The sequence below is a fragment of the Mus musculus genome, chromosome 7, assembly GCF_000001635.26.
Source record: "Mus musculus strain C57BL/6J chromosome 7, GRCm38.p6 C57BL/6J".
Classification (NCBI taxonomy): domain Eukaryota; kingdom Metazoa; phylum Chordata; class Mammalia; order Rodentia; family Muridae; genus Mus; species Mus musculus.
In genome coordinates this window covers 30093329-30107993 of record NC_000073.6, presented here as the reverse complement: position 1 = coordinate 30107993, position 14665 = coordinate 30093329, and the positions used below count along the sequence as shown (strand labels likewise).

Genomic DNA, 14665 nt, shown 5'->3' with positions numbered 1-14665 from the left:
CTCAACGACTGAGGCAGGATTGTTGTGAATTCAAAGCCAGCCTTGTCTATTTGGTCCCAGGATGGCAAGGTTACAAAGGATGGTAAGATTTTGAGAGAAGAGGGATTAGGGAGATGGGAATGGGAGACAGACCTATAATGGTCAAATTCTAGCTTTACTCTAGAGTCAAGCTGGAGAATGAAAAAGTTGATGGGACATTCAACAAGCTTTCAGTTTTCATGATCCAGTTAGTCATGGTAACTACACCACCTCCTCCAACTCACCCACACCTAAGGACAGAATCCCCAATCTCTGGGCATGGTCTAGAGCACCGAGGAATCCAGGCCCCATGCAAAGGACCAAACCGACAGCAAAAGGAAAACAACAAAGGATCAGGACAGGACTTTTCCAAAATTTATTAGTCTGAGTCCAATCAATGGGCAGAAACTACCCAGCAACATTTATTTTACTTAACAATGGTTCCAAAGCCCAAGAATACTGAGGTGGAAGTGGAGTTGTAATTCTTTGACGTGAAGACTCTTGTGGTGCTTATAAACATCAGCCTAGGGATGTATGTACATAGGAAAACCTGATAGAGAGAGTTAATACTACACAAGGCTTCAGATATCCATGAGGGGCCTTGGGATGCACACACGCACAATGGGACCGTTGTGATAATATGCATCTCGTGTACATCTCATCCATGTCTACCTAAGCAAGATAACAAAGATTACGTGTTACTACAATGTAGAGCCAAGTATCCATCTGTCACATTTGTTTGGAACTGCTCTATTGGAAAGTAGATATGTAACTATGAAGACTAGAAAGCTGAAGTAGCATTGGATTACCCTGCTTTGTGAAAACTTCGTTCCCAAGGAACTCCACTGTTACTATAATAGCAACAACTAGGTTTTGGGAACTGAACACATATATATACTCCCAACTCTGGTTTTAGAGAAGAGTTTCCCATAAACGATGCTTAGTACCAGAGTTGGTAAGTTGGTTTTATTCAAATTTACGCAGGAATCACAACGTATCTACCATTTCAATTCTTCACTCTGATGATTTTTTTTCTTTTGCTGTTGACACATAGATTCATCTGTTGTGCTTAGCTGCTAGCATATTCTACAGCATGACCATTACATTTTCTTCATCTACTTTGTAAGCAACAAACATCTGAACCCATTTTTTGCTACTATAATTTACGCTGTGATGAAGAGATCAACTGGTACATGATTCCCTATATAAGCATACCAGCTCTTTGAATAAGTATAAATGCTCCAGAAAAATAGCTGAGGAATCCAGAATCTACAATTTGTTTCCTACTTCAGGGTCTCAGAAACTACCCTAGAAAATTCTTATACAAAGCTTTGCTTTGTGCAAAGACACTGTAATTTCTAAATCAGTGATGACATCAGAGGCCTATTATTTTCCCATGCAAAGAGTTAATTATCCTGAGATTATTTTTTTCAGTCATCCACGATTTTCCCACTGACCTGGGATACTGCCACAATCAATTACCAATGCTCTGTGAATTCATTCATGTTTCTAGATTCAAGATTCTGTTCTGACCTCAAGTTTAGACAATCTTATCAACAAAGACCTTGAGTTGGCCTGGTGATGTCTGGAACTGCAACACTGGGCAGATGGGTAAGTGAATCAGAAGAAACTGGAGGCCAGCTTGGGCTACATAGGGAGTTTAAGGTCACCCTGGGCTATGTACATAGGGAGATCTGTCCCAAAACGCCTTCTCTGAAAAACAATTTCTACAAATTATCTATATACCAAAGCGTATATCAAAAATATCTTTGCCTCTTAATTTCAAACCTTTATATTGCTCATATTATCTCAATATAGTTGATATACTTTAGAAGACCATTCTGATTGGAATCACTGGACTCCTAAAATTAGAATACTAATAATGTTTCTTGTGGGGGTCTGGGAAGTATATAATGCTATGATCTATCCTATTAAATACCTTTGTATTTTAAGGTTTGAGTCACTACAGAAGCATCTCCTACATTTGTGTAACTTAGTGTAAGACAAATCCTTTGATACATTACTAACCATACACTCTGCTCAAGTGTTCGTTCATCTAAGGCATTCAAAGAGTTTTAATGAATGTGGATTCTCTGGTGTCTAATGTGATGGGACTTCTGGCTGAAAGCCTTCCCACACTCACTGCACTGATAAGGCTTTTCCCCAGTGTGGATTCTCATGTGTAAAGCAAGAGTTGAGAACTGAGAAAAGGCCTTCCCACATTCATTGCAGCCATAGGGTTTCTCACCCGTATGGCTCCTCATATGCACTGTAAGAGAGGAACTCTGACAGAAGGCTTTCCCACAGATTTTACATTCATAGGGTTTATCACCTGTGTGAATTCTCACATGGACAATGAGCGATGTAATTCGAGAAAAGGCTTTCCCGCACTTATTGCACTCATAGGGCTTTTCACCCGTGTGAATATTGTGATGTTTGATGAGGTATTGTTTCTGCCTGAAAATCGTTCCACATTCGTTACACTTATAGGGTTTCTCTCCAATATGAATTTTCTCATGCTCAGTCAGATTTGATTTGCCACTGAAGGCTTTTCCACATTCCTTACATGTATACGGTTTCTCTCCAGTATGACTTCTCTGGTGTCTGATGAGGCTTGATTTCTGAATGAAAGCTTTCCCACACCCTTTACATTCATAAGGCTTCTCTCCAGTATGGATTCTCTGGTGTATAATGAGGTTTTCTTTCTGGCTAAAAGCCTTACCACACTCATTACACTTAAAAGGTTTCTTCCCACTATGGATATTCTGGTGTTTAATGAGGTATTGCTTCTGGCTGAAGGCTCTTCCACACTGACTACATTCAAACGGTTTCTCTCCGGTGTGAATTTTCTCGTGTTCTTTGAGATATGACTTGCCATTAAAGGCTTTCCCACACTCCTTACACGCGTATGGTTTATTCCCTGTGTTTCTCTGATTTCTAACGGTGGTTGTCATGGGAACGGGAGTTTTCTTAGATTCACTGGGTCTCTCTTCGGTATGTTGTTTCTGATGAGAAAGGAAGTTTCCTCTCTGGCTGAAGGCCTTCCCACATTCCCCACACTTGTAGGACTCCCTCCTTGGGCGACTTCTCAGATGTAGAGTTAATGAGGAGGCTTGTGAGGACTCTTCGCCACACCCTGTACACTCAGGGGACTTCTCTCCACTATGCGTTTTCTTATGTTCTACAAAGTTTTGTTCCAAGCTGAAGGTCTCCTTACATTCATTACATTCATAAACACTCTCTCCGGGATCAGGTTCGTCATGCAGAAGATGTGACTCAGGCTGAAGGCTCTCCAACATTCTGATCTGCACAGGGGTTCTCTCCTAGCATCTACTGAGACTGGACGAAAGCTTTGCCACATTCACTAAGTACATACGATTTCTTTTCGATATTAATTCACAAGTGTCCAGTGAAGCCCGATAGATGAGACTTTTTACGTAAGTGACCTGAGATGTGGTTAGAAGGGATTGAAACACAGAACTGTCTTTGTATCAATGGTTCTTTCTTACAGTTTCTCTCGTGGTCATAAATGACGAATGTGGGAAAGTCACAGTTCAAATTCTCTTCAACTGAATCCCATATATAAGGGGAACTCTTGCAGAACCAATGTCTGTGCCCAGGGGAAATAATTGTTTTCTAGGTTTCCTGAATTTGTTTTTTAGTCTATCTCTCTACAGAAAGCTGAGACTTAACTCACACGTCTTTCATCCTGTGTCCTTATCTGTGTATAACTCCAGAGGCCGCTTCTAAAAGAGAACAAGAAGTCATTAAAGAGAATCCACAAGGGTGAAAGTGTTGGTGTCTAGACTGTAGAAAGCATCCAATAAACTAGCTTGCACTACCATTAACACCCTTAACAACCCTTGGAGTCTCCCAAAATACTAATAAAATGCAGAAATGTGCTATTCAAAAAAGACTGTTTAAGTCACAGACAGCAGGTCACACTTATAATTCCAGAACTTGAGACACTGAGGCATGGGACTAACATGAATGGATCAGAGAGTGAATTACAGGCTGGCCTGGCTACAGATGAGACTCTGCCTTCAAACAAGACAAAATAAAACAAAAGACAAAAACAACTAGATGACTGAAGCCTAGTTTTTTTGGTACAAAAGAAAGCTCAAATGCAGCAACATTCCCAGGTGTGTGCTGTTAAGTGCTTCTAAATGTAGCTTGCACACACCATCAGTACAGAATATAAGAGAAAACATAAAGGCTAGAGAGATGGCTCGGAGGTTAAGAGCACTCACTGCTCTTCTGAAGGTCCTGAGTTCAATTCCCAGCAACCACATGGTGGCTCACAACCATCCGTAATGGGATCCAATGCCCTCTTCTGGTGTCTGGAGACAACTACAGTGTACTTATAAGTAAATCTTTAAAAAAAAAAAAAAAAAAAGAGAGAAAACATAAAAATCTAGACAACAACCAGGGCAAACACACAATACTGGTAGTGCTGAGGATGAAAGGGAGAAAAAAATATTTTTAAAAAAATATATTTATCTATGTTTTCTTGAAATTCCATTAAAATAGTAGTAAAAGGACTGGGGTGGGAAAAATACTTATGAAAACTAAACATTCGTGGATAAAATTAATTTAAGAAACTAAAGGTACAGAAAGATTGATAAAGACCCTGCAAATAAGAGTGCCAAGTAGAGACAAAATTAACTTTTGATAGAACTTAACAAAAAGATTATGCAGTAAAATCTAGTAGGTCATGTGTGTAATGTTAATACTTGGAAGACAAAGGCAGAAGGATTGCCACAACTTCAAAGGCCAGCCTGAGTCCAATGTTAGCTTGAGATAACTTCCGTGTAGCCTGGGCTACAGTCTGAGACCTCCTGTCAAAAAATCCTAACTAGAGTTCTATAATTTGGGAAGAGTAGATATTTGTAAATCAAATGTAAATGAAGCTGATACCCCAACTCTCTTTCTTGTTTATTCAATTTTTAAAAAGACTTAATGTTGATTTAACGTGTCTCTGCACGCATATGCGCACATGTGTACATGAGTGCAGATACCTTCGGAGGTCAGAGGCATCAGATCCTCTGGAGGCTCATGGGCTTCATAAGCCTCCCAAAGAGGATGCTGAGATCTGAACTCAGATTCCATGGAAGAGCAATACATGCTCTTCACAGCTGAGATGTGTTTTTTGAGGGTCTCGGGTAAACCAAGATGGCCTTGAATTATCGTGTAACCGTGAATGACTTACAAAAACACTATTCCACCTCCACTGGCCCTGTATCAACATGCCTGGTGTACACAGTGCTGGGCGTAAAGGCAGGGCTTGGAAGTGCATGGTCAGCAAACAACCCACACAGGGAGCTCCATCCCTATTCCCATGATGCAGCTCTTGTCATTGGGAAGAACTGGAAAGTAGTCAAGAGAAAGCATTCTCAGCACTTGGGGGAGTGAGGTAGGGAGAGTGAGGTAGAGAGAGTGAGGTAGGGAGACTGGGAGAGAAAGATCACACATTTAAGGTATCTCAGAGTTAATCCTGTAGTGGTTTGAATAAGAACGGCCCTCATGAGGGAGCAGCACTACTTGAGAGGGATTAGGAGGTGTGGCTTTGTCCCAGGAGGCATCTCACTGCTGCCCACACCAGGCCACTGCTCCAGCATCAGGAGTATCCTCCTGCTTCCACCATGCCCCTGACATGAGAATCATGAGCTAACTCTCTGAAACTATAAGCAGGCCCCATAAATTCTTTCATTTATAAGAGTTGCCTTTGTCATAATGACACATCACAGCAACAGAACAAAAACTAAGACAAACCCCTTCCACTGAATAACAAATAATACAGCTAATATTCTTTTTTAAGAAAAGCCCAAATATTTATTTATTTATTTATGTGCACAGTTTTCTTTCTGCATGTATGCCTGCAACCAGAAGAGAGCACCAGACCCCATTACAGATGGTTGTGAGCCACCATGTGGTTGCTGGGAATTGAACTCAGGACTTCTAGAAGAACAGCTAATGTTCTTAACCTTTGAGCCATCTCTCCAGTCCTACCGCTAATATTCTAAAGAACTAAAATTAAATATACTATTTTTAAAATAAAATATATTATGTGTTTTATAGCATCTTGACATAAACAGTGCTCTATGTGTTCAAAATGATAGTAAATTAAGAGCAAATGAGGTGCGTCCACTGGTAAACTGCTTTATTCTCATGCTTGGTCTCAAGGTTGACCCCAGAACCCATGTGGAATAAGGCTCCACAGCCTTGTGTTCTGATCTTCATACAGACCATGGAAGCATGCCTGTATACACACACACACACACACACACACACACATACACACACGTACAATAATTATAATTAAAATTAGTATTTAAAAAGAAAGACTTAACAAAATTGGTAAAAAAAAAAAAGGCAAGAAACAAGTAGAAAGAATGGAAGAAACAAAAGAATATAAAATAAGACTGGAAATTTAGTGGAGCAGTAGTAGGATCTAAGAAGTCTAAAAAGTATTGAGTAGGTTGTAGGAAACATGATATAAAAAAAGAGAAACCACTGAACAGAATAAAGACACTTTCCAGACCCGGCTCTTCAAATACAAAGAAACTCCATTCATAAAAAAGCTATGCTAATTAAGCACATTACTGTAACATTTTAGCAAAAGTAAAAAGGAAAGAAAACAAGAAGGCAATACTAATGTTGTGATATGTGCTGAGCTTGCACACATGCACAGTTTGTGTGTGGAGGTCAGAGGACAACTTGGAGGAGTCTCTTTTCTCCTACCACCTAGGTTTCAGAAATCAAACCCAGGCCACTGAGCTCTGTGGCAAGTGCCTTTACCCAACGAGCCACCTCACTGGCCTGAAAGGTGCACATGTCAGGCACATTAAATAAAATAAGCAAATCTTTTTTTTTTAATACAGTGATATAAGCTGTACCAAAAGCACAGGCAGTATTGGTGCTGGGGATAGCATTTCTCCATCTTTCATATTAGTAAGTTAACTGCTCTAAGATAGAGCAATCAAAAATAGGCAAAATAAGGTGGTGGTGGTGTACTCCTTTGATCCCAGGGCTCAGGAGGCAGAGGTAGGCAGATCTCTGTGAGTTCGAGGCCAGCCTGGTCTACAGAGTGAGTTTCAGGGCAGCCAGGACTACACAGAGAAATCCTGTCTCAGGAAAAAAAAAAAAAAAAAAAAAAAAAAAAGGCAAAATAGTTTTAATAAACACTGGCAGATAAGGACAAGTATGTTTTAAGTGGCCAAATGTGGTATGATATATCTTTGATCAGTACTCAAGAGGCAGAAAGTTGGGTGTATCTCTGTGGCTTAGAAGCCAGCCTGGTTTACATAGGGAGTTCCAGGACACCCAAGTCTACAAAGTGAAAGCCTGTTTCAACAACAATAAAAAAGTAGCATATGGTTGCCAGTGTAGAGTAATTCAGGGTTCAAAAAGACTGAGCAGCTAGGTGTGGTGGAGAAGGCCGTTAATCCCAGCAGAGACAGGCAGATCTCGGAATTTGAGGCCAGTCTGGTCTAAAGAGTGAGTTTCTGAGTTTCAGGACAGCCAGAGAAACCCTGTTTTGAAATAACAAAACAAAACACACCACCCCACCCCCACCCCCCGAAAGAAAGGAAAGGAAGAAATGAGCAAGAATAGTTAGGGAGAGAGTCTACAGAGTCATCCTTGAGTATCTTAGATTATTAGCGCTTAGCTGCTTGTATAAATGGCATACTGACAAGCAATCTGTGCATATCTTCTCATATAGTTAAAACGGCTGAATCATTTTTAGGTTACATATAATACCCAGTAGCAATCCTGGGCAAAGGGTTGCCATACTGTATTGGTCAGGGAGTAATAATAAGGGAATAAAATCTATATGTTCAGTACAGATGTAAAGGGTTTTTTTTTTTTTATCTATCTTACATATTTGTGTATTTGCACACAAGTGCAGATGCCTATGGGCACTAGAGTCCTGGATCCCCTTGGAACTAGATACTGTATCAATTATTAAAATTAAGTCGGCAAATGAAGCAGAGGGGCTGGTACCCAACATAGAAGTTAGAAGAGCAACCAGTCCTGCAGAAGGCGATGGAAAAGAAAACGGAGTCAGGAGGAAGTCTGGAAATTTCACTGACCTAAGGAATTTTCAACAACTGTCCCTCCAAATGGGGACAAGCTGATCCCAAATAATAATAATAATAATAAATAATAATAATAATAATAATAAATCGTCATCATCAAACTCTCACTGGAGCTGTAAGGACACTGAGAACACTACATAAAGGTTTCACTCACCTGCAGATTGATGCTGCTTCTCAGACAGTCAGGGTTTTTGTTTGAACTGTAGACTTTTAACTTGCAATAGGTAAAGCAATTCAGGACTCAGGCGTTATCTCTGCAGCGGCTGCAAGTCAGACCGAAGCCTCAGCACTCAAGAGAGCTCTGGAGGGTAGAGAAACTTCCGGTCTCGGGAGTACACAGGAAGGGGGACTGTGCAGACAACACAAAGGCGCCTCAGTCCGCGCATGCGCACAAAACAGATGGGCCAAGCGCTTGTACTTGGCATTTAGACTAAACCCGTAATTCTACTTAAAATCAAAATGTTCTTCAGATGTGGGTAACAGATGGTATTCTATTTTCAGAAATGAAGTTATACAGAGGAACTATGACACCGCCATTTTCAGAGTCTGCCCAAGCTGGCCATCTGAACATGATTTCCGAGTGGGTATCAAGGTGCCCTTGCTCCCAACTGAAGTCAAACTGCTGCCTATCATTTTACTGTCAACCACGGTGGGGGTTTTGTTCTATTTTCTGAGGCAGTCTCTCTGTGTGGCCTGGCTGTCCTGGAACTCATTCTGTAGACCAGGCTGGCCTCGAACTCAGAGATCTGCCTGTCTCTACCTCCCGAGACTTGTGCTTGAAGACGTGTGCCACCACCGCCCAGCCTCAACAACATTTTAAGTCAGGTATGGTAGCATGTTTCTAATAGTAGCAACTTGGGAAACTGAGGCAGGAGGATGGAGAGTTTGAGGCCAGACTTGGCTACCTGTCTCAAAAAAAAAAAAAAAAAGCAAATAGAGGGACGGGGAAAGGCTCAGTGCTTAAAGTACCTGTGCCGGCAAACGTGAAGATGGGTGTTGGATTCCCAGAATCCCTACCTGTCAGGGGGGCATAATGGCTTGCCTGTAATTCCAGCTTCAAAGGGCAGAGAAGGGATCTTGGGAGCCAGTTGGTTAGAAACACAAGACTGTCTAAGAGCTGTGGGTGTGACTGAGACCCCGTCTTAATAAGTGAGGTGGGAAATCGATGGATGATGGTGACTCCTGACATCAATGTAGGACCTCCACATCATGCCAATCCATATGCATGAACACTCCTGTGCACATGCACCCCACCCATCCACACAAGCTCACACACATGAAGAACAAGTATACACACTGAAAAACAGACATGCACACATGTAAACACACACACACAATGTAAAGAGAAATAAACTGATATGGGCAGGCACTCAGGAGAGTGGAGGATCAGAAGTGCAAGGTCATTCTCAGCTACGTGGTGAGGTTCAGCCTGTGCGTGTGCGCATGAGAGAGAGAGAGAGAGAGAGAGAGAGAAGCCAGGAGTGTTTTTTTTTTTTTTTTTTTTTTTTTTTTTGTTTTTTTTTTTGGTTTTTCGAGACAGGGTTTCTCTGTGTAGCCCTGGCTATCCTGGAACTCACTCTGTAGACCAGGCTGGCCTCAAACTCATAAATGCCCTCTTCTGGTGTGTCTGAAGATAGCAACAGTGTACTCATATGCATGAAATAAATAAATAAATCTTTAAAAAAAAAGAATAATTGATTTCCAGGGTATAGTAATGAAAGGGCAGGCTTACTCTCTTACTTGGAGATGTACAAGCTATAGCTGTGCTGTGCTGTGCTGTGCTGTGAATTACGGATCAGATAATACAGAGGGGAAACGGGTGGAGGCCACCTTCAAGAAGGAGCTATCAGTAATCAGTATGACACTAATGGACATAACAAGTTTGATGCTCTCAGCTGAGCGTGGTTGCACACACTCTGAGTTCAAGGCCAGCCTGGTCTATATATTAAGTTTCCAGACAGCCAGGGCAACCTAGAGAAACCTAGCAGTAGAAGTCCTTAGAGATGAAAAAAATCCCACAGTCCTAGGCACATCGCTATCAGAAGGGTAACGAAAGCAAGCTGGGGGTGGAGAGATGCCTGCTAGTAAAGGCACTGGGTCCTGAATCGAGGTCCCAGCACCTATGTAACAAGTCACACACGCTGCCATACAGCTTCATGGAGGAGAGGGCAGTGGATCCCTGACACTCATGGACTCAGGGGGTTCCACATTCAGTGAGAGACCCTGCCTGCCACAAACAGTAAGGTAGAGAGTCATGGAGGAAGGCACCTGACCTCCACCTCTGCCCTATGACTCCCAAGTGCATACTCATGCACACACGCATGTGTGCACTCACAAGTGCTCTGCCATAAGACTCCCAAGTGCATACTCATGCACACACGCATGTGTGCACTCACAAGTGCTCTGCCCTATGACTCCCATGTGCATACTCATGCACACACGCATGTGTGCACTCACAAGTGCTCTGCCCTATGACTCCCATGTGCATACTCATGCACACATGCATGTGTGCACTCACGAGTGCTTATGCATATACCCACATGAACATGTAGACACACACACACTAAAAGAAGTTGTATCTTCCTTGTTAATTTGAAATTTTTTCTTACTTATCAAAATTGTTGACCCTTTAATAATATCTCACTTTATTGCAATTGTTAAGGGGCTGGAGAGATGGCTCAGCAGTTAGGAGCACTGCTGCTTGCTCTTCCAGAAGACTGGAGTTTGGTTCCCAGCAGCCACACTGGACTGCTCTCAAGGAGATCTAATGCCCTCTTCTGGCTTCCAAGGGCATTCATAAACATGCCCACAACCTTCGAGCATTCACATACACATAAATAACTCTTGATTAGAATTTATTAAAAAAAGGGCTGGTGAGATGGCTCAGTGGGTTAGAGCACCCGACTGCTCTTCCGAAGGTCCAGAGTTCAAATCCCAGCAACCACATGGTGGCTCACAACCATCCGTAACAAGATCTGACTCCCTCTTCTGGAGTGTCTGAAGACAGCTACAGTGTACTTACATATAATAAATAAATAAATCTTTAAAAAAAAAAAAAAAAAAAAAAGAATTTATTAAAAAAAAATTTTTTTTTGGATTTTTTTTTCAAGACAGGGTTTCTCTGTGTAGTCCTGGCTGTCCAGGAACTCACTCTGTAAACCAGGCTGGCTTCGAACTCAGAAATTCGCCTGCCTCTGCCTCCCAAGTGCTGGGATTAAAGGTGTGTGCCACCATGCCCGGCTTAAAAATAAATTCTTTAATGGAAAAAAAAAAAAAGAAAATAAAGAAAAGAAAAAAGAAAAGAAAAACATGTTTTAAAAAGATGTGTGACAAGCTAGGCAAGGTGGCGCACACCTTTAATCCCAGCACTCAGGAGGCAGACGCAGTTGGAACATCCTAGTTTGGAGCAGCTTAATCTATAGAGCGAATTCCAAAACAGTTAGGGCCACACTGAGACTACCCTGACTCAGAAGGAAGGAAGGAAGGAAGGAAGGAAGGAAGGAAGGAAGGAAGGAAGGAAGGAAGGAGGGAGAAATGAAAGCAAAACGATGATGAGCCAGCTATAACAGCGCATGCCTTTAGTCCCAGCACTTGGGAAGCCTATCTCGAGAGTTCCAGGACAAGCAGGACTATGAACGCAGACCATTTTTTGTTGTTTGTCATGTTTTAAAGACTGACCAAAAACTACTCAGAAGAAAATCTGTATGTTAACAAAAGCTACTTGGTATGGATAAATCTGGACAAATTAGGAGTCTTAATTTGGAGCTGAAGGGATTGCTCAGTGGATAAGAACACTGGCTGTTCTTCCAAAGGACTCTAGTTCAACTCCCTGTACCCACATGCCAGCTCACAACTGTCTATAATTCCAGTTCCAGGGGATCCAATGTCTTCTTTTGGCCTCTGCAGGTTCCACGTACACATATATTCAGGCAACACACACACACACACACACACACACACACGAGCCCTGTCCTTTGACAAATCAGAGTGCTAAATTAAATAGCTTTCTTGACCTCTCTGTGCTAAAGGGGGGACAATTAATTACCTTACTGATTCAATCCCATCTGCAGCAGTGAAAAGTACATTCTAAGGGCTAGTCCGTAAATTTGGGACTACTCAAAACTAGCTCATCTGGTTTTTCCAAGTAGCAAGTTAATGCCTACAGATGTGTAGGCATCCAATAACGAGTTATTGGAAATCTTTGTTACAAAGAATATTTTTCAAAGGAACGTTGGTTTCATTTTTTTACTGTAGACTTGTTTTGATTTTTAAAAACCAGGTTTAAAACTACTCACTCAATTATCTTTTTCCCTTTCCTGTTTTCCAGAAGAAAAAAAAACACCTCGTTTTTATTTTTAAAATAAATGCGACATGTATTAGAAAACCACCCCTGTATTTTTACAAACTTGAAACCAGTTTCTCGCTCACTCGAAACAAACCAAAACACACCCTTACACGTATGCTCACCCCGCCCGCAAACCCACCCCGGTTTCTGATCTCCCCAGCCCCCATCCACCCAAGTTCTCAGCTCCACCATCACAGTAGGCGTTTTCGCCCCTTCAGGCATCCTCGCCCGGGCAGGTGGGTAAACCCTCCCCCACAGCTCCTTTGCCTTTACTCAGTCTGGGAAAATCCCGGTCCTACAGACCCCGAAATCAAACTCACCCAGACAAAGGCGACGATGGCGAGCCACGAAGCCTGCGCCTGCGCACTCCTTCAGTGAGCTAGCACTCCCAGAGGTCTCTGCCCACCAGGGCTCTGAACTAGAGGATCTTTTTCCATTCTAGTCTCTCTCTTTCGCTCTCTTTTTAACTGTGAACTACATTTCCCAGAAGTCTCAGGGGTTCTAGTTAATTTCCCCTCCACTCTCCCGAGAACTTTTCCCAGTGGATAAGTAGTAAAAGGTTGGAACTCAGATACTACCACTTTTACACTGTGTTACCGCAAAGGACAATGGTGTGCCAAGGTGTGTAATGAGTGCAGCTTAAACTCACAGAATAGGCTTTTCCTTGCCTCCAGGGCGAGATTCCCAGTAAGGCGCAATCCTCTGGGTTTTACGGGAGAGGACGCCATCTTGGCCACCGTGGCGCACTGCTGAACTACATTTCCCAGAAGGCATCTCAGGCTGATAGTTGGCAGCTCTGCAGAGAGTTGTATCAGACTCTGGTGTTAAGGAAGCGATTGCTACAGTATCACAAACTGAAGCCAGGCTGGAATTGAGACTGATAATTGGGTTCAGACTAAACAATCAGGAAAATGAACTATTGTGAAATTGTAATTTTTGTAGCCGTATGTCCTAGGGTTGTGACAGTGTGTAACAATGTGGAAAGCAGTATGCAGGTGAGTTGTGGGGTCCTGTGGGAGGTTTGTTAATGCGTTACCTGAGTGTTAGGTCCCAAAACTGGGGCAAATGGCTGAGATGCCTGTTAACATATCAAAGCAGCTGATGGCCTGGTGAAGGTGTTACAGCTCTAAAGGGAAAGCTATCCTACAGTTGGGAGCCAAGGAATACCACAAAGTCACACCCTACAGCAAACCTCGGGAGAGATGTATTAGGAAAGCCTCAAGAAGTTGGGTGCCTTTGCTTGGGAGAGAATCAACAAAGAACAGAACAGGAGGCAGGCATTATATAGGGTTTGGGGGGAAAGGAGGCGGGGCTTCCAGGGCGGCCTGGGATTCTTCCCCCCGCCCCCGCCCTTTTTTCCTCTATAGAGTGGATCTTGTCTGTATCTCAAGGGGCTGGAAACAGCCTTCTCAGTGGTAGAACAGTCTAGAAGGCTGGCCCTGAATACTCTTGCACATCAAGGGACTGGGCCAGGCCATTAGATTAGTATAGAGGTGGGGCCTGGCTACCTGTGCTTGTCCTGGGCTACCCTGCCTCCTACCCTGAAATCTCCCACCAGAGTTGGGCTGTCCCTTCCCCAGCTTCTCTTCCCTATATAATCTAGCCCGTTTGACCTCTTGTCCACCATGCTTGGTTTTCTGCTCTCCTGACCTCTAGGCTTCTGCCTCTCTCCTTATCAAACAGCCCAGTGTGAAACCAAAAAGGTGCCACCGTGAACTGTGAGCTAAATTCTTGATCCTGGAATATATGACTGTCCTTATGGCTTACCAATATGTCTTACCAGATACCTTCCCAGGTACCCTTTTACATGATACATTCCCACACCCACCCCACACACAGCCTTGAGCCCAGCCCCCCCTTCTGTCCAGATTTTTAACAGCCAGTTATAGCTACAGCTTTATTTATTTATTTATTTATTTATTTAATTGTATGTGAGTACATTGTTGCTCTCTTCAGACATACCGGAAGAGGACATCAGATCCCATTACAGATGGTTGTGAGTTGCTGGGAATTGAATTCAGGAATTCTGGAAGAGCAGTCGGTGCTCTTAACTGCTAAGCCATCTCTCCAGCTCTCTACACCTATTTTCTATCAACCCTAACCCTTCCCCATAAAAGGGACTCCAAGAGCCAATAAGAAGCAGCTCTCTGAAACCCTGACTTCAGGAGAGGCAGCCTACTTGCGGGCTTAGATTTTTTTTTTT

The 14665-nt window shown here is 42.6% G+C and overlaps 1 protein-coding gene across 3 annotated transcripts; it reads right to left on the bottom strand.

Moving 5' to 3' along the window:
• Positions 1 to 371: 371 nt before the first annotated feature.
• On the bottom strand, positions 372 to 13212 carry Zfp260 (zinc finger protein 260). Of its 3 annotated transcripts, none has more exons than XM_011250583.1 (3): positions 13112 to 13212; positions 8272 to 8466; positions 372 to 3764 (listed from the first exon to the last, which is right to left on the bottom strand). In XM_011250583.1, exon 3 carries the CDS (start codon positions 3315 to 3317, stop codon positions 2094 to 2096), a length of 1224 nt encoding a protein of 407 aa, XP_011248885.1. In that variant the 5' UTR covers positions 3318 to 3764; positions 8272 to 8466; positions 13112 to 13212; the 3' UTR covers positions 372 to 2093. The 3 variants fall into 3 exon arrangements, with proteins under 3 accessions (XP_011248885.1, XP_011248886.1, NP_036111.2); NM_011981.4 differs by lacking the exon at positions 13112 to 13212 and adding an exon at positions 12783 to 12918 and having other exon boundaries at positions 380 to 3764; XM_011250584.3 differs by lacking the exons at positions 8272 to 8466; positions 13112 to 13212 and adding an exon at positions 12783 to 12945.
• Between the last annotated feature and the right edge of the window lie 1453 nt (positions 13213 to 14665).

What these genes read in the sequence shown, in the direction of transcription:
- Zfp260 (XM_011250583.1), bottom strand. Translation starts at nt 3,317, where the DNA reads ATGTTGGAGAGCCTTCAGCCTGAGTCACATCTTCTGCATGACGAACCT.